The sequence below is a fragment of the Epinephelus fuscoguttatus genome, linkage group LG20 (genome assembly GCF_011397635.1).
Source record: "Epinephelus fuscoguttatus linkage group LG20, E.fuscoguttatus.final_Chr_v1".
Taxonomy (NCBI): Eukaryota; Metazoa; Chordata; class Actinopteri; order Perciformes; family Serranidae; genus Epinephelus; species Epinephelus fuscoguttatus.
Window position 1 is genome coordinate 17,005,753 of NC_064771.1, and position 24,941 is coordinate 17,030,693.

The 24,941-nt window shown below is 42.7% G+C and overlaps 2 protein-coding genes across 2 annotated transcripts in view; one reads left to right on the plus strand and one right to left on the minus strand.

Annotated features, from left to right (window-relative positions):
* Positions 1-24,941, plus strand: part of ccdc78 (coiled-coil domain containing 78) — a 45,003-nt gene that overhangs the window by 13,007 nt on the left and 7,055 nt on the right. The window lies entirely within an intron of this gene.
* On the minus strand, positions 9,715-15,073 carry metrn (meteorin, glial cell differentiation regulator). The gene is made up of 4 exons (XM_049563728.1): positions 14,772-15,073; positions 13,694-14,127; positions 12,184-12,243; positions 9,715-11,551 (listed from the first exon to the last, which is right to left on the minus strand). Exons 1-4 carry the CDS (start codon positions 14,933-14,935, stop codon positions 11,238-11,240), a joined length of 972 nt encoding a protein of 323 aa, XP_049419685.1. The 5' UTR covers positions 14,936-15,073; the 3' UTR covers positions 9,715-11,237.

Below are 24,941 nucleotides of genomic sequence, written 5' to 3' on the forward strand. Positions count from 1 at the left end.
CGCCGGAGAGGTGGAGCTGGGGTGCGGCAGAGGTGAGCTGGGATCCCCGACAGGAGCGGGGGCAAAGTTTTCCTGTCTTCTTGTTTCATTCATCCCCAAAACAAACACGTGCACGAGCCAGGTAAGCGTCTTTACGACAATACGTGCTAGAGCTCATGGGAATGTAGGCTTCATTCCGGCAAAACACTACCGCTTTTGTCCACAGGGTTGCCAAAATCAACTCAAAATGAAAGTTCCTTGTAGGGGCTTTAAGTAAAAAACCCTCTATTGTCAGGATTGCGGAACTGTGAAGGAAAATGTTGCATGATATTATAAGTTATAGCAATCTTACAAAACCACTAACACTATAATACCTTTGTTATTGGCTGAAAGTTGAGTTAGATTCCTAAAAAAATGTGACTGGTTTTTAGCATTCTGGTTCATGTGAAGACCCTGACCTCACAACATTACAACTGTGAGTAAATGTGTGATGCTCATTCACTTTCTCTACTCTCTTCTTTTTTGTCGATGATGCCTTGGGCCCAGATTTTGTTTTGAGAGCAGCACAGTGGGAAAGAGGTTGCATGAATGTGTCGTTCTGAGGATGGGAAGCAGGGTGGAGCGATGCGGAGGAAGTACCTCACATGGCCCGCGATGGGCCGCTCGTCAAGAGGCCCTTTGTTTTAGGAGGTTAATGCCTAATTGATACAGGCTTAATGAGAGCGGGCTGTGTGTGCAGAGTGTGTGTGAGCCGGGGGGCTGGACGGCCCTGCCATAATTGGAACGGACAAGCCTTGTGTGGAAGAGTGCACAGGGAGAGGATTTATGGGAACGCAAGGAAAGTAGAGGCAGAGTGGGAACGAGGAAGAAAAGGTGACAATGAGTACGAGGAATGTGGAGGCAGTGGGAGAGGAATCCGGTGTGATAGCGAGAGCATTGCCAGATCATGAGAAAGAAATGTAGTGACAATGGAAAAGTGAGGACGAACTTTAACCAGGATGTTCCCATGGATGTGTAGCTAATGCTAATTTAGGTTTATGGGTAGTTTCTTGAATTCTCCCATGGCACAGATATGAGCTCGGATTGATGTTTAGGTTGTTGCAGATAATGTACCAACAATAGATGGATATTAAGTAGCTGATGCAAAAATGCCACTGCAGTGTTACTGTTTCTGAGGCACCTGTCTTTTCTTTTCTGATGAGCTGTCTTTTCGACCCCCTCTCTCAGTCTGACAGTCTCAGACTATTCATGCTAAGAGTCCCCAGCCATCCCCCCAGACAAGCTTTCAGTATGAAGGCTAGAGAGGCATTAAGAGGGAGGAGGGAAGGGGCAGGAGAGGGAAGCACAGAAGAACCGTGCACTTCAGAAAACCTTGAAGAATCAGGACTGAAAGCTATGGAGATTCTGGGTGGCTAAGAAAGAGGAGGAAAAAAAGAATGAAAAGAAGAAAAAATAAAGGGGATCAGTGTGCATAATTATAAAGATGAGAGGGAGAACAACAGAAAATGGATTTTTGGAAGTGGGGCTTAAACAGAGTGAGCTGCAGAGAGACAAATTGAAAGGTATAAAATGAGAGTGTTGAGGAAAGACAATATAGGGTGAGAAAAGGGAGGAGGAAGAGTTACAGTAAGGGTGAGAAAGACAGGGGAGGGAGGCAGCTTGATGAACAAGAGCGAGTGAGAATGAGGCTGAGTGTCGGTGAGGGAAGGAGAGAGGGACAGACCCTCTGTTTTCCCACACTCAGCCGGTTCCCACAGCAGACCTGGCTAATCCCTGTCTTAATTGGGGGAGAATTCCAGCGCACATGTTCCCCTGGAATGAGCGTAGAGCGAAGGGAGAGGAAGGCTCGGGAGCTTCTGACACATCAGACGGGCCACAGCGGCTGGGCTGATGCACAATGTGTGAGTGCACTTTGTTGGAATATAAACACGCCGCCTGACTGTCAGCACGTCTGCTGCATAAATGGCTTCACAAGTTTCTCTGTTTCTTTTTCTTTTCACTCGATCCAACATGAAAAGTGCTCTTAGCGGGCACTTAGCATTGCTTAGTCACAATTGCACCATGTGAAAAGTATGTAGCTTAAAAGTGTCATTTCATGAATGTTAAAAGGAAAAACCATCCTAAAACACTCTCACTCCGTTAAAGGGTCAGTTCACCCTTTTCCCCTTTACCTCTCGTGCTATCCAGGCATGAACAGTTTTAGTTTTATGCCAAAATTTGTGGCAATATCTAATGCAATGAATGGTGATTTTTCTTTTTTTTTTTCATTTAAATGACATTTCACAAGAATATAGTGACTGTAAAAGTTTGTTGATTATTATTATTTCTGGGACTTCTACAGATAGACAAAGTTTGCAACTAGCTGGTGAACTCGGGGAGCATTTAGCAGCCCAGTTCAGACCAAAGATTTGCAACTAGAGGAGTTGAAACAGGCAACTACTTGCAATGTGTCGTTCTGCAACATTCTAAAAACCTGCTGGTTCACACCAATGCAACTCGATGGGATGGTGTATCATATCTATGCAACAACTCTCAGTACTTCCGTCCTGATCTCCAGCTTTTCAAGCTTATTTTGTAGCTAAATATAATTTGTAGCTTCTTAAAATATGAATGAGGATAGTGATATCCTAGTGAGATACTGGCTACAGCTGCATTTGTAGTAGTGATGAAACAGCAGCAGCGACCTACCATCTGACACTGGTCGGACCGACGGCCATTTTGACTTTACCAGTGGGCTTCACTACAAGCCAATTGGATGCTGAAACAGGTGACGTGCTTTACGTTATAAAACCATCCGCCTGCGATATGTCCAGCTGAGTTGAAGGTGACACTATCAGCCGGCTTGAGTCGAGCTCAGACCAACCAGTTCACACCGCTGCAACTTTACTCTTCAGCGTTCTAAAACGGTTTCGTCTCATCACAAATCTTTGGTCTGAACTGGGCTTTAAAGAGCCAGATATTTCCTTTAGGAGAAAGTGCTGACAGAAACAGAGCCAAAATAGAGTGAATATTTGACACATGTACAACTCCAAATTTATGCTAATCTCCATCTCTGCTTCATATGTAAGAAGCAGTTTGCTAACATGTTCACTATATCAACTTGATGAATGTCATTGTGTTTGCAGCTTGTTTCCATATGCTTCCAAGTGACCAAACAATCAGTTAATGCAGGTTTAAATGTCCAGTGTGGGGTATCTATTGCAAGAAACAAGTAGCAACCTCCAGGGCTGAAAAATGAATGAAAAATGAATGTACCAAAAACTGCAGTTCTTTGAATGGCCACTTGAGGCTGGCTCCAGAAGCCGGTGAGTCCCCAAAGACACTCGTGTAAAAATGCTTCACTTTACAGCTTAAATAAACATGTCAACAGCTTGGTACAAAAAACGGTTTTGGTCTCTTTAGCTAATTTCAACATTTATGACAACAGCCATAACTCATCTGTTTACATTTTTATTAAGGCTTAAAGTTACGCATAATTACGGGTGGGCCACTTGAGTGACATGCTATCTGCCAGTAGTCACAAATATGGTCACCTCCGACTACACAATGCCGAACTGAAGGCTTCAAAACGGGACTCCACAAACCAATGAGTGACGTCACGGTAGCTACGTCCATTTTTTAAGCTGATAGGCAGAAATGATATATAATAAACAGTTTTCATTAGTTTATCATCGCCTAAAAATAAGAGTCATTGTGTTTTCATTACCTTAGAATGAGCCTTTTATATCTGCATACGGAGAGGGCACACTCCCAGAGAGTCCCCAATGTTTTTCTCTACAGTAGCCCAGAACGGACAAACTAAACGCTGACTCTAGATAGGGCTGTTAGCATTTTGCTACCTCACTGCTAGATTATACTCAATTCAACCCACTAGATGTTTAAACCAAAATTACCTGCATGGCCACACAATATTTGGTTTTGGTTTTAATTTTTGTCCTCTCAAATCATCAAACAAAAAAAAAACATGACATATTAAAATATTTTATGTGCAGTTTTCAAGCAGTTTACTATTGTTTCAGTGAGCTTAAACAAAAAATTAAAACAGGTTTTGTATACAGTATTGTTCATAAGTTAGTTTGCTTGCTGGGTATTTTTTACGTATGCCCATTTCCCTGTCTTCGATTGAGCAATGATAGCGCCGCTTTTCTCCAAAGACTGTTCAAATGAATTCTGGGAAATGTAGGCAATCATTAATATATGTAGTAGTTAGACAGGCTCGAGAAATGGGACGGAACTTCAAACCTTAATATACATGTTATTAATTAATCATATAACACAATTTCTGTATCAAATGATGTGTCCTTCCTTTAATACTAATAAATAAACACCTGCGTATAAGTTTCATAATAAGAGAACTGTTGAATATCGTCATGTTTTTAAAGACCTTACAGCCCTGTGCACCAGGCGTATCTGTTGACAAATCTTACCCTCAGGCTGCATTTTGCAGGAGAGAACTGCAATGAGATACTAGTAACATAACAAAACCACCGTGAGTGGCAGTTTCGTTCCAGCCTACTTCTTTTCGAATAAACCATTTGAACAATAGGCATAGTGCAATATGTCTCTGGGGAGGTAACCCAAGAGGACTTCTCTGAGGAGAACGATAACAGGCAAAAAAATGGGGTGCACAAGGGGAGGCAGTACTGCAGGATTAGATGGGAGAAACACAGAGGTGGGTGGCAGGTAGTGAGAGAAGAACTGCCAGGGAGGTTTCTCCTCTTTGTGGAGAGACAATCAGACAGGTTCTGTGAGAAAAGCATAATCCTTGTGGTTAATTGGCAGGGTTGGAGAGCCCTTCCAAATACAGATATGTTTCCTTCTAGTGAGTAGACTCTGTCTGGGTTGTGGAACCTAGAAGGCTGACGTCAGCCACATGAGGAAGTATAACAGTTCTGTTTATAGATGAGGGTTTTAGCATATGATAAACTGTAGGAAAATGTAAAGCACCCTAAGGACATGTTCAAATTTAAAAACAGGTTTTTTGGGAATATTTAAATTTTTAGCTGTGCTAGCAGCGTGGCTCTAGAGATGGCTATGTCAACCTATCCACCGCTTGACAAGCTAAATTTTGTACTGATGTTAATGGTCCCCAGAGGATGAATCCTATTGACTTGGTGATCCACTGGTACTCCCCAGCACCACCATAAGGTTCACGACTTGTTGTTTCTACAGCCATTGGATGATCTGCAATAACATTTGCTTCGGGCATTCATGTCCCCATATTATGATAACTTTGGTGATCCTTTAACTTTTTAGCTAGCACCATTATCAGGCCAAAATGTATGTGTCCAATAATTTAATTTTTACCACCAAATACCTTCAATACTAATGACACTCCTATCAGCATCTCCAGTACCTTGGGTTTAGTGCTAATAAAGTGGTTCAGGTATGAGTCTTAAGACCCAGAAACAAGTTCACATTCTTGCACGTCCAGTTCCCTCGTCACAAAGTAATTGAATTTTGTGAGCAGGTTTTTGGATAGAAGCCTGAAATGAGTTCTGTGGTTAACACAAGGAATGCTTCACCTGCAAAATGACTCACCACGTTACCTTGACTTTGTAAGGACAAATTGAGTTTTTCGAAGAATCCAAAATAGGCGAATAGTTTTCATGAATTGAATTCAACGGGGTCTGCATTTAACAACAGTAAAACTATATCAAAACATCCTTTTACACACTGTAACAGAACTTGTGCATTATAATCCAAGCATCATTTAAATAGTCGCATGCTTAGTACTTCCCAAACACATGCATTTTCGCCAAAACATTACAATTTAAAACCCATCAGTACACACAGTCTCATGCACAGCAGAGCATACTTGGGCACGTCTGTGCATTTGAACTCTGCATAAGCGGAGCTCATATGCCCCTGTATGCTCAGGCACACTCAGAACATGCCAAATGTATGTTTTGGTGAAGTTTTGCTGTTTACTTCAATTCATGAAGAATGTTTGCCATTTTAGATTCTCCATTCAAGTTGGGAGGGATTGCAAGAAAAATGAAGTTTTCTTCACAAATTCAAGGTAATGCGGCAGGTACTCAATTGACAAATTGTCATTGTGAGTTTTGTATATTCACTTTTTGTTCTACAACATAAAATACATCATTAAATACCCAACTCATGAATTTTGTAGCTTTAACACATCCTAAAAAAGACAGCTGCTAACAGCATGCCAAACACGGCCTAAAAGCCTCTTTCTGGTGGCGACGTTGGCGTCACATGGCCGTGGTGTAGTTTGTTTTTAGCCTAAAGTTAGCTTTGTACTTCTGGTGATTGTATTTACACTTCAAAAATCATAAAAGTGGCTTTGATTAGTGAAGATAATATTGCTTAACAAAACGTGTCAGGATCATAAACTTTTGTTTGCCACGGAGCTTTTTTTCTGCAATAATCCAAGATCCAATGGAAAAAAACCTCACTGGCTTTTCGTCAAGGGAACCAGAGCATTGTGTGAACTTCCAAATATGCCTACAAAAAACATCATCCCTGCAGCACTGTATTGACAACTGTCAGCATGCTAACATGCATGGTTAACATGATAAACCTACCTGTTAAACATTAGCATGTATCCATCCATCTCTTTTCTACTACATGAGCCTGTTTCCCCTCATCCTGCCACAGTGAATGTCTCTAAGTAGCCTTATTAGAGGATGATGTCAGTGTTTGGAGGTTTTTGTGGTTGTACCCCCTGCCGGCGATGTCAGCCCCCGGGATACGGTGAGGAGATGGCAGCTGTGTTCAGTTCAAACGGAGGGGTAGCGAGCGGGCCTTCATTGGAGGGGGTCGCAATTCATTCCCTGTGTCTCTCCTTACAATACTTTTTTTGGCGGGAAAGCACCAAAGACGCTTGTTTGACCCAACTTGTGTTTCTTTGCGGGACCCCCTCCCTGAGAAAAGTGTCGCCCGCCTCCACACTCATACACCATGTCCACCCTGTCTTGATTGATTTTCAGTGCGCATTTTGGAAGGGATTACAGCCATCTGCAGGCTCTTGAGGAACAAAGGGGGCTCCTCGCTCTCCTCCCTTCAGTACTTCAGAGGGATAACATGGCCAGATAAACATGCTCTTGCCCCGCTCTGCACTTGTTCTCTATTCTGCCTTGACCTCTCAACCCACCCACACTGCCCACTCAACTTTAAAGCTGACCATGTTATTCTCTCCTGCCCTCACCCTGCCCTGTGAATACAGGCTACTCATCACTCTTTGCAAATTGCTCATCACAAAAAGACCAATATGAGTCAGTGCATCATTAAACTGTTGCACTGAAAGAATCCTGGCATCATGCTCACCGATTGCTTGCAGCTTGCGTTTTCCCTGGCCTGACGATAAAACTTGTGCATAACAATTTAACAAGCTCTCATATGTGAACATTCACATTTTCCACCCGGGAATCATCACTACCAGCTGTGCGCGGGTGTTATGGGAACTCAGAAATTGTCAGCTGGGAATCTGGGATGCCAAAGTGTGGTCATGGGCTCGGAGCTCACTGTCAGCTGGTGCCAGGCTGATGGAGAGGCAGCAGGATGCGCGGCCACTGAGTCACGGGAAGAGGTGGACACACCACTCAGCCCAGTGTGTGGTTGCGGTGGGTTAGATTACCAGTACGGTGAAATTATCTGTTTGTGTGGAAAATAAGGGCTGATGAGATCCACAGCTGTCTGTTAATCACTTCTTACTAATCTAGTGTATGGAGAAGCTGTGCGTCAAGTGTGTGGCAACCACTGTTTTGGATCCACAACAGCAGCTGTGGGCCAAGCTGTGGGAAAGATTAGATGGTGAGGCCATAAAAAGATGGTTGCAGTGGAGAGATCCAGGTGAAGGATATGTGTGAGAAGCTTTTATGCAGTGAGACAGGAGTGAAAGTGAATTAAGAGATTGCAGTGAATGCATGGAGATAGGTCCACTATCAGACGGGATTAGCAGGTTCCATATCTGTCACTATCACAGGTTTGCAGGTCTGATTTGTGGACCTTTAACTGACAAAGTTTCTGCTGCAAATACAGGACCCGTGTGCAGGGTGGGGTGTTATTGTGCTAGACTACAAGGGAGTGTCCAGGAGCACTTTGCCCCCTGCCTGTGCTCTCATCTCTGGAGCTTTGTCTCTGGCCACTTCCCTCAAACTCCCCCAGGGGCTGACGGAAGTCCACACCCAACCACACTCTCTCCCAACGCTTTGGATTCCCCTGTCCTGAGTACTTCCCGCCTCGCCGTGCCCATACCTCACCTCAACAACACAACAGGACAGAATAAAGAGAGGAGCAAAGGGGGAGGAGGGTTTATTGTGTGTCTGCAGCGCTCTGCAAAACAAATGACAGTCAGTCGGCATCAAAGGAGTGTGTGCAGCAGAATCATATAGAGGTTAGATGCACACAATTAAATTTCTGTTTTTCCCAACATTTTTTGTCATGTATGCACACATTTCAACTGTACTAGTTGCAATAATGTTTATTTAGTAAGTGCAAACTGTGCCAGTGTGTCATTGTGGCTACACTGACATCATTACTGCAGTTTTGGGGGTTCACGCTGGGGTCGCAAAGATGTAACAACAATGCAGGAAGTTGAGCTTTGTCAAAATGTCACATGATGTATTGGTTGTTGGAGAATAATTTGAGCGCTCTTTGTTTTGGCTTATCAGCCCTGCAGCAGTAACCTCAGATGTACTGAAGGGAAGGGGGCAGAGGTGTGTGTGTGTGTGTGTGCGTGTGTTTGTGCAGAGCTGAGCAGCTCGGGGCCCCCAGCTACGGGATGTTTTAAAGGAGCACTGAGGCAGTAAATAGCTGGGGAGGCTGGAGGTTCACTCACATGAACTACTGATGCGGTGGCAAGCCAGTGTCAGGGTTTCTATGGGAGATAGCTCAGCAGACACGGAAGGCATGTAGAGCTTTTGTGTTTTTTTTTTTTTCCTCCCATTTAACCAAAACACCATGTAAATTCCCCAGCTGCTCTTTTTCAAACAGATTTACAGCTTGCAGTAAATCTGAGATTTCACTGAGGTGTGTGCATGTATATTTTAATGCAGAATTTTTCCAAGGAGGAGCAACAGGTGGTGAATTTATTGTAGATGTTCAGCAGTATTAGCATTTTTGTATTATCTACCATGCAGTTCCTCATCTGTTACAGCAGAAAATGGGTGACAGATATGGTGTGTGATGCTGTAGATAAAATCTAAGTCGTGTTGGGAAACAAACAGGCTCAAGGCGCATGTCTGAAGTGCAGTGGAAAAGTGATTTGGTTTGATTGTGTCCTCGTGCACACGCGGGCAGGATAAAGTGAGCGACTGTGTGGCACCTCAGCTCAACCGAGCCTGCCACGCCGCTCCCTTAATGGCAATTTATTGCTTCCTGAATCCTGAAAATGGGAGGCTAAGGACAACAGAATTCCAAGCGCTGCTCTCTACCTCCTTCCCCGTCCGAGTGCCCTCAGGGTCCTGAACACTCCTTAAATCTCTCCGCCTTTTAGGCCTCTCGCTCTCTCAGGCACGCCGTTTGTTCTGAGCTTTCAGGGATGTGATTCATGGGTACTTGAAGTGACTTATGTCTGAGAAAAGTTAACCATGCTAGAAACCTTTGGACCCAAATACTATGGTGTAGGTTAGACTGTGTTGATGTTTTAGGTAAGAGGGTTAGTGTGCTGATAAATGAGTGATCCAACGTTTGTGGAGCATGAAACGACCAAAGAGTTCAAAGTGAATATGAGAAAGGCTTCAAGAAGAAAACAAATACGCTGGTGTTTTCTCACAGTATATTTTAATAACGCAGACAAACACAAAAATAATCCACAATACTGACACAATGTTGTTTTTTCCACAGACTTTTTTTTCATGCTAAAATTTCTTATAAACATATTTACATTCACATTGCTATTGACATAAATTCACATAGAAAACAAACAGCAAAAATGGCAGTGTACGCATTTAAGACATACCGCTTCAGCATGTTGCGGTAATTTGGTATGAACCCCCTCCCCTTGTTGATATAGTGCACATTAGATATGAAATCATACAACAGAGCAGAATTTTACACATTAAATGCATATTACTGTGTTTCTCTTGAGCTAGCCTCGTCCAGTGTCATAACTTGTTTTCCACCAAAAGCTGGATCAAGGATTTGTTCATCCATACCATCACGTTTATATCATATGATAACACTGGACTTCGGATATGAATGGCTGTTGTCATCAGTTTTATGAACATTGCTGGCTATATACAGGTGAATATCTTGTGACAACATCAGCAGAGAGCAGTGAATGACTTGACAACAAAACGTGTAACTGCTTTGGCAACACTGCTGCAATTCCACTCCCACATATTTTTTAAATAATTCTCTTTTAAGCCCAATTAGTTTTGCAGAAATATCGTGTGGCTACTGAAATGTATAAACAGGCCTCCTAAAAGCCTGTATCTCCTTACTGAATCTCAGAGTTGGCTAGCATATAAAAGTGCTCTCAGCACTAGTTTGAGCTGCTGCTCAGGTAGCCTTAGCTTTGTGTCACTACGGTACGTGCTCACATCATCTGTACATATATTAAATTCTCAATCGCTCCACTATGCTACATATAGTTGCTTTTTATTTGGTTTTCAGTGCTTGCAGCATCACACTTTCCAGATCATTCCCTTTTCCTTTATCAGTGCAAATATATATTTTTTAACATTTCGTTCAATGAGGACTTTTTTTTTTTAATAATAATCTCCTTAATAATACTGAGGATGACCCCAGTCACGGGGTCGCCAGCAAAACATCACTTTCCCATGGCCTGACATTTACTGAACAAAAAGGTGCCTAAAGTGTATCCTCGCTGGGACACCAACTAGTAGGCAGTGAGCTTTCTACAGAACTTTTCATAAATTTTCCTGAGTTTCAAAGCAATGACTCTCAATAGGCCTGAATTAATGGCTTGACTTAATTTATCCCGAATGGAAAGCTTTTCAATAGATTTTCTCTGACCCTGCATAATGGCATTGCTGTGTGTTCAAACTGTCCAATGCCAAATGCTTATAATCTTCATTTCAACCACGTCCCTCATGTCACAACTGCACCAGGTTCTTTTTGACCCAGTGACTGCATATTGCACTGAAATGGTGCTGGGAGAAGTTCATTTCACTCCTCAGACCTTTGGGAAGATGTTGGTGGCACCATGGCTGCACTGGCCAACGGTTGCACAACGTGGCTTCTTCCAAAACGTGGAACAGGGCTGAGTTTGGCCTGGCTTTCAATGCGGCCTTGACTCTTGAGTGGTAGACAATTGGCTGAGTTTTGACTCAGTCTACTGGGAGTTCACAGGGTATCTGCTGGGCTGCTTTGGCTATAGTGTAAGCCCGCTGGAAGTCCTTGTAACGGGGAGCGCAGCCCAACCAGGCCTCCCCGAAGTGGACCCGGCCGGTGAAGAGAAAGCTGCCAGGCCCAGGTTTGACCCCACATTGCAGCAAAGTCCTGACCTCACCCCGGCTGCTCAGGCGACTGTTGCCGGTGAACAGGGCATACTTCTGACGAAACACCCGGGTGGCGCTGACTTTGATCACCGCTGCTCGAAGGTTATCGTCTTCCACCACTGATCGGATGTTACCTCGCACAACTGTGGATAAACAGAACACTCAGGTTAATTTCTACGGTAAGCTCAAGAAACAGAATCTATGTGCTTTTGTTAACTTATGTTTTGCTATACTTTTGTTGACGACATTTTGCTCTACGTTAGCTAGCGGGGTGATTCTTTGTTGAGCCACCAGTCCATGGTAAAAGCCGTACGAAGGCCCAACCCTGCTCACTAATCCTAACTTTTGTTGCCAGTTGAACTTCTCCTCAGTGGCATTACAGCTCAATCAGAGGCCTGCAGATTAGTCCACTGCTCCTTCTCTGGGGGGGTGATGTCAGGATTAGTCCACTACAGTGCCTCCAGTGGGGGTTCCTGTGTGTTGGGGGGTTGCGGAGAGCTGCTGTTTCACCTTTAACCTTTGCACTTTTGAGAGGAGGGGATTTGGAGGCACTGGGGTGCTCTGGCTTTTAAACCGATTTGACACATTTGTAGATCCTGTCGAGGAATCATTATGCTCTACAGCTTTGCTGCCAGGAGTTGTGGTGGTCTGGTTTAATTTGTTAATCTTGGCCGAGTGAGAGGAGCAGATTTCTATGTAATGATGACATTTTATTCCTGGTTTTCTGGGTTTTTTATGTGTGATTTTAGGGTGCATGTTGTATCAGGTAACTTACCAAAGTCACTGGTGCAAACAGCCATCAGGATCTCGGTGTTGTTGCAGGGTCTGCAGGCCTCTGGAGAGACAACAAGAGGAGGGAAAGAGTCAGTTGGTGACCTCACATAACACTCTAAACTGCTTGAAAAAACACCTATATGCTAATACTTTAACTGAGCCTCTGGAAATCAAAGACCGCATTTCCAGATCACATGCACAGGAATGTGAGATGTGAATCTGGACCTTAAACTCTGTGTAAAGACGAGCAACAAAGGCGAGACCAACCACTGCGTTCTAACAGACAGCTGCTACTTTTACAGTTGGCAGAGGAGGTCCAGCGAGGCTTTAAGGTGCTTCCACCCCAGACGATTTAAAGGCCAGATGAAACTTCCCCACTTAAAGCCTTTCAGGGTGTCTACAGTCACACCTCATCAAAGCCTGCTAGACAGGGGCCGAGGAGAGGGAGTGGGGTGGGGTGGGGTGGGGTGGGGGGGCAGACTTCAAAGATTTTTTTTTTTAAAGGCACACAATCCCACTTCCCACAAAGTACTCTCCTTTCTTCCTGCAAAGGCTTGACAACTTTTCTAAAAAACAAAAAAAGTACAGTGCACCTTGCTAAAATCCGTAACAGGATTTGCAGATTCACAAAAAAATTTAAACCAACAAAGCTCTGTCCGTCTGCATTGACTGAGCTGTGGGTAGACAACAAAAAAGAGTCCTGGCATTTTTTAAAGTTCTCCTTGTGGTTCTTTGGAGGCCCCTTGCCCACCCCACACATTCTCCTTCTTAGTGAAAACCTCTTGATAAATGAGATTCCTTCCTCTCTAGTCCACAGCAAACCCCTTTCCAAGCCTAATCAGTGTGTGTGTGTGTGTGTGTGTGTGTGTGGGAGGGGGAGAGAGATGTAGAGGAGGGGGGAGTATACTCCTACAGACAAGTCTCCCCACAGAGAGGCAGCTCAACAAAAGAGGGGAGCATCTCAGCTGGGCAGAGGCCTCCATGTCGCCTAGGCGACGGCAGTAATCCCAGAATACTCATGCGGCACCCATTCAAAGGGCTCTGGACTCTGGAGAAAGCCCCACATACTGTGCTTTTGTCCCCCCCTCCTCCCCACTCCATGGCTCTCCTTCTCCTACTCCAAACCAGCACGCCTCTGGGGAAAGTTTTGGCCACTTCCTCCTCTCTGCACTCTGCATGAGCTGTGGAAAGTCCAACCAGCCCACAGAGGCCTGTTATGAATTATGATTCATCTACAGGGAGGATTTGATGGTGTATAATATCATCAGTGGTGGGTTAAACCCTTGCATCCTCCAAACTTTTCGGGAAGGAAGAAAAATAAGTTTGACCACAGTTTGGTGGGGTTTTTTGTTCAAGTTTTGTTTCTTATTTCAAGTTTTCTCTGGGATAAAGACGCATTTTAATGGCTAGAATTGACAAATTTAAGCAAAAACACTTCGCTGTGTCTCCTTATTTGACCCCAAGTAGCCACACTCAAAACAACATGGCCGCCTAATGTCTCACTGTCTCACCTTCACTGCTGATGGGGTTGGAGTCCAGCGACAGGCGTGCAGTCCAGTCCCCTCTCAGCTCGTACCGAAAGGAGGCGATCCTCCTGCTGATGTCCTGATGAGGCGTAGCCTGCAGGAAGAGAGCCACCCTCTCCCCAGGCAGGCGGCTGAAGCAGCGAACCCTCGGCGGGGGTGAAGACTCCAGACGGTCCCCTACCAGGAGCTCCAGGACCCCATCTCTCTCCAGGTACAGCTGGGCTCCGTGGAACTGCTCTGAGGGCTTGACGCAGGCCGTGATGAGGCCCGAGCTGCTGCCGCCTGGCCCCACCGCCACAGAGGGCAGGCGGGGTGAGAGGGTGAGGCGCAGGGCCCCTTTGGGATACAGCCAGTCCAGTGTGCCCTCAGAGCAGTGGAGGGAGATCTGCTCCACGCTGCCCTGCTGCTGGGACAAACCACTGTGAGGAGGAAAAAGGGAGGGAGAAAAGGTTATGTAAAGGTTTTTATATTATTTTTTCCAGGCATGAGTTCACTTAGAAAATAAGTTCCTAACATCGGCATCATCAGTGGATACTTTCCTAAAATAGCTGAACTGCAAGGTGGGCTGAGCTGGTTTAAATGTGAGCAGACAGGCAACTTAAACCAAACATTTATGAGTGGAAACTGAAGATGACAGTAAAAACTATTTTCACATCAGGACACACTCAGAGAATACGCCGCCTGCTGGCAGCTTGTGGTAGCAGGGGCCAATCATTGCATTTTAAGGGTCAAACTTCCACAAAAGTCCTCTGCAGGTATTTCAACAGTAATGGAACTACCCTTCAACAACTGCATGCACACACTCCAAGTATCAGCATTAATCCTCCAGTCTCCTGTCTGTCTGGACCCCCCATGCCTCCTGCAGACAGCCCGGAGGCGCATTCGTAGCGGAGCACTAAACATTTTCACTGCGCGCTAATGGCAAGTCTCAACATGTTGCATTCACACACACATTGTCCTTCACCAGCCGGGACACCTGTAGCATCTTTGAGCGGCATTTTTGCACCACCTTTTCATTCACCCAAAATGCACAGAGAGCGCACATGTAATATGAAATACTTGCCTGCCTCTCCAGCTGCACTGGTCTTCAGAGTAACTCGAAAAAGCCTCGTGAAAAATGGCAAAAAGTAAAATCCAAATTGCGTTAATCCAAACCCCGAAAGCATGCATTTTCGACAGTGGAGGATGCACAAGTAAAAAATAAAAATAAAAAAGGAAATAAAACATTGGAAGAAGATAATTCCTCTGCGAATACAATTCCCCTATAAAACTCTATCTCTGATAACCTCCATAGTTTCGTATCCTCTTACCCTGATGTATAAGATAAGAGAATACCGCTAGAGACTAAACTCTCTCCTCAGCACTCTCCGGCTGCTGTGCGTCAGAGAGACGCAGAGCTCTGAAGTTATGCACCCTCAGAAAAACTTCAGGGACCAATCAGAGTCCGAGAAGTGAAACTTTAAACCACTCACACAGCGGAGGGGGAGGGACGTCTGACCTGCTGCATGACTATGCAACAGTAATCAAGTCACTATTGTGTCTGACATAAGTGCAGAGAAAACACTGTTTAACTGGCATGTTTAGTGAATTTACTTTTAGTTTATTTTAGTTTTTATTCCTTTTTAATTTTAGATTTTTCTGTCTTACACTGCTGGAATTGGTTTTACTTGTTGTGTTAGTAAATCTAATGATTTTGTAATTTGATGGTATACATTTTCTTGCCCTTTGTGAGGCGCTTTGTAACTTGACAAGTGCTCTATGAGTGTATCTTAAAACTGTTTTATTATTTACAGTGCCCATCTAGATATGTTTTCAGACAAATAAATTAAAAATAAATAATTATATAAATAAAAGAATAATTAAAAATTAAATTGACTTTCCCCTCAGGGATTAATAAAGTATATATAAAAATAAATAAATAAAAATAATGAAATACCCTGCATTTAATAATAATGTTTTGCCTGATATGGTTTTTCCGCAAACAAAATTTGACTAAAAATTAATTAATTTTTAATTTAACTATTTAAAAGTTATTAAAATGACATATACTCCTCCCTCCTTAAAGGAATCCAGACTTTACCGATGTACAAATATTTTTAATTTTTGAATTATAAGTACTGTACACAAGATGTCTGCTACGTTATGATAAAATTAATTCTTGATGTATGAGCACTGGAGGCTTTAAAGGCCCAACGAAACAAACCTACGTCAAAGAACTAGTGGCGACGAAGGCTAAACAACTTGCAGAGATTGCAGCCAGTGGCCAACTAGCATGTATATTCTGCGCCTGTGTGATGCGAAATAACTCTCCATACCAGCAGGTGGCAGTAGTCTGTATTCATCCTTCAAAAAAGGGAAATTGGAACACTGACAGGGCCGATTTGAGATGCTAGTTAGCCAGTTGGCACATTAACAGCACAACCCGATGTTAAAAGAACAAATTATAGACCTTTTTACTGTTAGTAAACAGTATGACATTTTCTGGCGGGCAGGGCTTAGCTGGAGGCAAAACAGTTCTCCACAGACATTAGTTAGCACTAGCTAGCAAGTTCTGTTGGCTTGTTTTAGACAATGGAGGAAGATGATACTCATCCCAAGTGTTGGAGTGCATTCTGGCACAAACTGGACCGTTCATAAACTCGGAGCGCTGTCGGAACGTATGAATGAATGTTTGTTTATCCAGAGAACACTCTTGGCACTCTGAAATATAACGCTCCGTTTCTTCGACCAGCAGGGCTCTCATTTTAGTGTAGAGCGTCAGACTGATTTTACGAAGGTACCATGTCAGGTCATTCACTCCAACACTGATTATCCATGCTGAACTGGCCGGAAAAAAAAAAAGCCAACAAGACTGACTAGTGCTAACGATGCAGGACACACCACAAAAACTATGCCAACAGGCATTTAACGATGGCCCAACACTGACTGATAGCCGACCTTTGGCTTGGTGTGTCAGGGCTCTGATTTTCTACATCACACTTTAAGTTGCCTATTGGACTAGTAATCGCTTTTTAACTAGTTGTGATGTCACAAGGACCCAACAACAATAAGGGGAACATATTTTTGGGTGGAACAGGCTTTTAAAACTTTATGATGCTGGATTTTATGGCAGAGGAATCTTAGGTTTTCAAAATATTGTTACAACTTTTCTTTCATAACCACTTTCTGTTCAAGTTATGGTCATTAGACTGAGAGAAACACAAAGAAAATCCTTGTTGTAATCTTAATTAATTGCCTTTTTAACATCCCTAATCCACTGATCTTTTAAGAAAGCTTCTTGTGGATTTGATCAATAGCATACTTTCATTCTGTAGCATTTTATTTCTTAACAACACTAGCCATTTCAAAAGTGCCTGAAACGTTCATGAGACCAAATCAAATGGAAAAGACGAGACATAAAGCCCTGGTCACAGTTCAGTAATGCTAACCTGATTTTCAGACGCATCATATATGATGGCGATGATAATGAAGATTTTGCCTCCTCTGGCTGTCGTGCCCTCTGCCCTTTACCCCGCTGGGCTCCTCTTTCATGTTGTGGTATTTATAACCAAATCAAATATTCTTTTGTGCTAACACTGCCATCCATCTCCCGGAGCCAGTGACTTTCCATGTACGTGTGTGTGCGTGATGAAAGTCTAGGCCCCTCCGATGGAGTTATGACAAGGCCTCAGACCAACACAAAGGCACATGTGCAGAAATCCAGCTGCTTTATTGTCTGCAACAGGACGGAGCTTTGTTTTCTGCAGGGCATTTCAAAGCAGCGGTGTTTAAAGTGGTGAGCGACAGGGGGGCGTGACCCAGTCAAAGAAAAATGAATACATTAGTGCCTAAACTCAGTTATGGACTTCACGAATATGTCACAGCATCCACGTGTGCTCAGTGTATTCAGACACACGGACAGTCAGATTTACACACTTTGTCAAACGCATCAGTGTGCAAGCATTCATACACGCGTCCACTAAAACAATAGCACACACACGCTTTGTGACCCTGGTGTGACCTGAGCTACAGTCTTCTCCAGCGAGGATCATATTCAGCTTTGATGTGGCGTGTGTGTATAATGCACTGGTATGCGCATATGGATTGCACAGTTCAAACACACTGAGATTAAACTCATTTGAAGTGGTTATCAACTGTTTTATCGCCATGGAAATTTTACTCACGCTTTTAGTTACTCAGAGTTTCCATCATCAAAAAAGCCACGGGTTATGGGATGGATTGTGTGTGAAAAGTTAGCTTAGCTTAGCATAAAGACTGGAAACAGGGGGACAGTTAGCTCTGTCTACACCATATTAGTTACTACTAAAGGCCAGTCTGAGTGTGTGAACCATCAGACCTACTTGTTTCCGTTCTGCATCCAGAACAATGCCATCTTTCACTCTGATGAATCACTGTCTGCTTGTCCTCATACTTTAACCACTTCGCCAGATTCCCGCAGAGTTTTCCCTCCCTGTGTCCACTGTGTTCTCACCGGCCCGCCAATGAGAGCGTCTTCAAACAGCGCTGCTGTACGCATACGAGAGTTTGCATGCATGTGTTAGCACCGTGTCTGTTTGCTCGGCACACTGTATTCCTCTTTGTGTGTGTGTGTGTGTGACTGCAAACATGGGGAGGATGTTAGTGACAGTGTGGTGTCACTGGCGTTTACGGGACCTTGACATTGTGTTCAACTTTTCTGTCGCTGTCTGTTCTCACTCTTTCAGACACAGAGACTCTTTTCAAACATGATGTCTCTTTCATAAATGCTGACATTTACTATGTACAGGATCATGTGTGTCTGTAAGAGCAATCGATGATTCGTTCCATTCGTTGTTGGGAGTCAGAACTTTATGGCTGTGAAGGTTGCGTAAGAAATCTCAGTGAATTTGCAAAGACATCTTTTATGTTGAACATTAAACAAACATGCAGTTAGCTTGCTTGTAACGGAACAATACATATTGTTTAGTTTGTACAAAGGCATTTTGATGCTCATGCAGTAAACCCACATCTAGCATGTTTTCAGTCTTAGAAAACATGTTACAAATATATTGTACGTACTAGAAATGCATCAGTGATTTCAGCAAGTAGTTCATCTCTGTAACACAACAGAAGTTCGACGCGACTGACATCTAGAAGAAACCATAATCTGCAGCAGGATCAAAGCCTCACACGGTATTTGTCTATTGTTATAAAAGGGAGTGAACACATCCTTTACATGATGTGCTGCACCAGGAAGAAGGCCGATCCACAGGTTGTCAGAACAGTTTGGAGCAGCAGCATACTACTGCTAATGTCCAAGCTGAAATGCAGAAAGGACGATCTGATCTGAGTTGAGATATCCTCGTTCCCAGACTTCTCAGCAGCTTCCCATGGCACCTCGGTGCTAATCCGGTTGATCTGACATCGCCACTGTTTGTTTTCCTACACCGAGTCATCTATCTCCTGGTAATGAGATCTAAGACCCCGTCAGGATACTCTGACAATCAGCTCCACGTTCAGGGTGGCAGAAAGTATGCCCTTCACGCCGAAGGACTGTGCTGCGTCTTCTGTTTTGCCTGGTTAGTTTGAGGTTTGTCATGGGAAATAATGTTGAAGAAGCAGTGGAATCAAGTTATTTTAAAATCATTTTAGGGTAAATGACAAAAAAATCTTAATATCCTGAGTACCAAAATGTGGAGGGGAGTCACATATTTTAACATACATTTGCAGGATGAATGTATCTAGGTATCAAACTGAAAAGAAGGCAAAAGAAAAGTGCTTATTTCTGTGAGCAAAACATAGTAAAAGCATGTGTATTTAATCACTGCGACGACTCATACTCGTCGTTGTACTTGTACTACTACTACATTTGTCGGACAGCTTTAGTTACTTCTTAGATGGCAGTTTTCCAGCCCCTTCCTGTCCAGTGAAAACCATCTATCTCCACACTCGCTGTGAACTGAAGGATGAAGTGTCTCTTCTCCTACTTCTTTCTCCTACTCTTTAGAAATCCTCTTGGAAAGTGCATCGTCACAAAGCTGAAATCAGGGCTGGTTTTCTGACAACATGGAAACTTGACTTTTTAGAGAGTCGTGGTTCTCACAGGAGAATCTTACAGAATAGATGCATTGCTGTAGATTAACCTACCCATCCAACACATTCTGACATTTCGACCTTGTCACATATAGACGTTTGGTCATGGACCTTCCATGACCGGATCCGACGTGAAAGGTACCCTGGGTGCTTTGGTTGTTGATGTTCTAGGACAAGGTGTCAAGTTCTGCCTGTTACATGCATTGTCTTCTTTCAAAATACACTTCAGTTTTTACAGGAAATTACTGTTTACATACAGTCTCTTTAAATATAAACACACTACATCAGTACAATATTGCAAATTGACTTTTTATTTCCTCCAATAACAACTGCATGTGGTTGGGTTTAGGAAAAAAGAACAGGATTTGGCTTTATAATCTTATGGGACATAAACACTGCTCTTGAGTGAAAGTCGGTGTTTGTTATCTGGACACGTGTCATACCAACGTTAAAGGATGGCTTTTCTTCATCAGTATCTGACGCCATAAGTCACTGCCCATGCGCTGGATTTCAACGACTTCAGAGTGAGACCAAGTTGACCCAACACTATATAAAGGAGTTAGATGAGCACAACCTCAAACATCTTCAGCAGTAAAATGCAACATACACATTAATGTAGCTGTAATAATAAACCAAAAACTTCATATGTAACAGTGAAACATCAACAGGGAACATTTTACTGCACAATGAGTACTTTTACTTGTAATACTTTAAGCCTATTTTGCTGATAATCCTTGAATACTTCTACTTAGGTAAGGTTTTGAATGCAGGGTTGTACTTGTAGTGGAGTATTTTCATAGAGTGGTATTAGTACTTTAATTTAAGTAAAGGATCTGAATACGTCTTCCATCATTAATAAACTTTAACCAGTCATGCTTTTTGTATATAAAAAGCACAGAAAGTCAAAGTTTTAGCTATAAATGAGTTTAAATAGGGACAATAGGAAAGAGGCTCTACTGGAGTTTAGTGTTGTGATGAGTCAGTGAGAGCGAGGAAGTTGCCGTTTTCCCACCTCTCCATGCAGGTGAGGGACTCCTGCTCTGCAGTCAGAGTCGAATGGCGGCCAAGAGGCTGTGAGAAGAACCAGTGCGAGGAGGAGCACGGAAAAACTCGTGCTGATATTTACCCTCCGAGCCCCCATGAGAACCGCATGTGAAAACTGACACCTGCTCTCTCATTGCACTTTCTCAGGATCCTGATTGTGTATGTGTTTGTTTGTATGACAGTAAATTTCTCTTTGTGCCTCTCATCTCAGTCTGTGTGTCCGTGTGTGTGTGTGTGTGTGTGTGTGTGTGTGTGTGTGTGTGTTAGTGTAAAGCCCAGTGGGAAACTGAATACAAGAGGGCCCTATACCAGATAAACAGTGTCAGAGAGGGTTGATAGCAAACGCAGCTGGAAACGCACAGAGACACCCTGAGAATGCTCACTAATGCTTTTCTAAACATGTAATAGATCACTTAGCTGCTCCGTCTCGATACTTTCATACGGCCCTTGTGTGCTTTAATCTCCTCCATCGGGATCTCACATAACTTCTGCACGAGTTGTTATAGTCCGACGAATTATCTCGAGATTTAGTCAAACTGACACAAATCACAAGAGATTTGTTTGTGGCAGCTGGGATCAAGTCTCAGTTTACACATTTTCTGCAGCAAACTCTCACACATTTGCAACAACTCTCTCTGCTTTCTGTCTCCCTTACACTCTCACACTCTCACACACATGGTCTTGCTTTAGTTTATTGTACTTGTTTAATCCCATTAATCATTGTCAACTGTGTTTATGTGTCTTTGTGACAAATTCATTTTTAAAAGCACTTTGAAGATGCTTATTTGAATCTTTTTATAGCTCCACTCATCGGCAATCCACTTTTTTTTGCATTCAGCAGCTTCAAATATAACCTAATTATAGCGTCTGGGGTCAGAGGTCACAGCTGGGTGCCCTGGGGACTTTTCATTAGCAAAATGGAGGGAAGAGGCTGCAGGTGTCTAAAATGGAGCTCTCCATCTATTGTGCCCTCATTGGGAAGTATCCATCACCCGTGACTTTTAGGGCTTGTGGTTGTTTCTTTTTTAATGTCCTTCCCTGTAATAGATATCTTTTTTTTGTGACTTCAGTCTCAGTGTTTGTGCATTGTGCATTGTTTTAAATAGACATATTGATGTCTAACAAAACAGAATGACCAACCCTGAAAGAGAAACTGCAAAACTTTTTGCCTGCAGAGGTGGAACTTCAATACATTTACTGAAGCACAATACTTAGGTGCATTTTTGAAGTGCTTTATTTAACTTTTTACTGCATTTGACAGGTAAAGTAATTAGCTACTTTGCAATATCTACAACTGTAATTGCTGTAATGCATCAAAATGTATGATGCACGTCCTTAAGATACTTCGAATGTCTTAAATTCAGTTTTGGAAATATTAGGCCTTAAAAGTCATTTAATAGTTTTATATTTGAATTTGTGAGGTCTTAATTGCCACAAATGTTTTATCTAATTTTGTTAATCCATCTTTTAATTTATTTTTGTCAACATGACTCAGGGTCCTCTGCCTGAACATCCACATTTCTGATCTTACAAATCTTGAAACCTCCCATTGAACCTTATATCGTCTTTTTACTCAATACTTGCAGTTACCTGTGGGCAGAAGTGTAGATTACATAACTCATATATAATAAAAACATTCTTACCATCAACCAAACATGTACTTTTGTCCGCCATGTTTCTGCTTGACGTCAACCTCTTGAGTTGTTGTTCCAACTTGAGGGGACATTCTGACTTTTACAAGTCACGAACTCATTCATCAAATTATTCTGATAACAGTTATGATTTGCAAACAAATAGGAGTTGCTTACTGAATCAATTATGGTTCACACTGGTGATTAACTTTTTGGGATATCACTGATTTTTGAAAGGTCTTTTTTTCCAAACAGGGAATGAGAATAAAATTTCAAAACTCACAGAGAAACCAAAATGTATTTTACAACTTTTTCACACGCTGGTTGCATTAGATGGTGGTTATTTGGCTGACTTTTCCTCCACAGTAAGTTTAACTGTAGTGGGAAATAGGCTGTTAAAGTTTCTTGAGTTTAAAAACAACATTAACAACCTCTGCACGAGAACATGTATATATACTCTACATACCTGAAATACTTGAATAAGAAAAAGATGAGTTACCCAAAATCAGTCTTGAATTTGATTAAAAATTATCATGAAAAGGTCTTTAAAGTTATTAAATTTAAGTGTCTGGTACCTGTAGACACCCTGTACTGTAATACATAATAAAACACTCACAGGGGCCAGTTGTCTGTGTGATAATGAGTACTTTTACTTTTGATATTTTCAGTTTATTTAGCTTTTACTACCCATGTATTTTTACTTGAGTAAAATTTTGAATGCAGGACTTTTAGGGTCCATCCCAATACTCACACTTCCCCTCAACATTGGCCCTAGCCCTTGTTTTTGCGTATTCCCATGAAGGGCTAGGGTGTCCCAAACATTAGGGATGTGCTTTTCAGCCCTTAAAATCCCCACTTAATTTGAAGGGCCATGCAATGCACACTTACAAACCCATCTCAACTGAAGGGAAGATTGAATTTCCCAGGATACATTGCGAAACTATCCAGCCAGGCGAGTTTTCCAGGAAGATGGCAGCATCCATGAGAAAGCCATCACACAATTGTAGTACTATTTTCGCACAGGAAACATGCAATAAACATGCAGAAATTCCAAAATATGTCAGAATCTGTTATGTTTCTGCATTTGCATTGTTTTCTGTAAGCGTGAGAATATAAACGCTTGAAAACTGCTAATTCACGATGTAGCAGACATGAATATCTACAGAGTTCACCGTGAAGCCATTAATGCTGAAGACTATGTCGACGATATGCCGTTGTAGGTGAACACGTCTGTTACACTAATTTGCATGAAATGGTGTCCCAGTTCGTAGGTAAAATTCCCTACCCCTCAACATTACCCCTTTGTCGTTGAGGGGAATCTATCTGGCGAGTAAACTTGAAACCAAGGGGTAAGGTTAAGTGAAGAGAATTGGGATTGGACCTTACTTTTACGGTAATTGAGTGCTGTGACATTGTGTTGTTTTTTAACTTGAGTGAAAGAATTGAGTACTTCTTCCACTACTGGTTGCATGCTTCCACATGGAGCCAAACACTGGTCTGATTCAACCCTTAAATTGTTAAGCAATGCAGCCTAAAGTGCTGATTGAGACAGCTGAGAGTTCAAGATGCCACTACATCTCTGCAAACTTACTTCTACATACTCATCTACAGACGTTTAATTTACTGTCAAGCTTTTGTTGCTTTCCTTTGTTCACTTGTGTGAAACTTGGAGCAAAATAATTTAATGGTAGGGTCAAGAAATTAATTGTTCATGGCCCTCACAGCTCTTTTAGTTTTCCTCTCAAAGTGCTGTTGTAGTAAAAAGACGATCCTTGGAGCTAATAATGATTGTAGTCCTATCCTGACAAAGAGTTTGGATCCTTATCATAGTGTAAGCAGATAATGATGGTGTCATTGAACTGACTTCACTCAGGGACAGCGTCAATACTGCGGCCAACCTTGATGTCCTTTGCGTTGATTCTCACATTCCTCAGTGTTCTAAAGCACACAAGGGAACAGTTTAGCTGGAGGGTAAACAGGCCAGATTCTTTAAAGTGGTTCTTCACACAGTGTCTCCAATGCTAACTCTAGAGGATTTCACTTTTGACAGTCAGTGCTTTTTTGTGAGCGACAGGCAGGGATTTAAAAAAAAAAAAAAAGAAGAGGCAAATGAAAACACATTGCAGTCGCCACAGAATGCACAGGAAGTTTCCTGTGGTACGTGAGGTTTGAGGGTAAATTTAGACTACAAAAGATCTGCAGTCGACACCGCAGCTTTTGATTGTAGCCAGATTGATGCAAACATGTGTCCTGCTCCTTTATAGATGCTGCGTTCCCTCATTAGAGCAGGCAGTGTGTGGGTGAGCTTGTCATGATTGCCTGGCATTTGTATGCAAAGCCAGGTCTGTGAATGGTTTAGCTCGTCTTTATTTTCGGAGGGAAACCCACTTTGGTCGTCTGCCAGAGGACGGTACCTCCAGCCCCTTTCACTCCACATTTATGACTCTCATTAGCTGCAATTAACAGAGCATCTCCCAATCCCACTATCTGAGATCCAGATGAGAGTA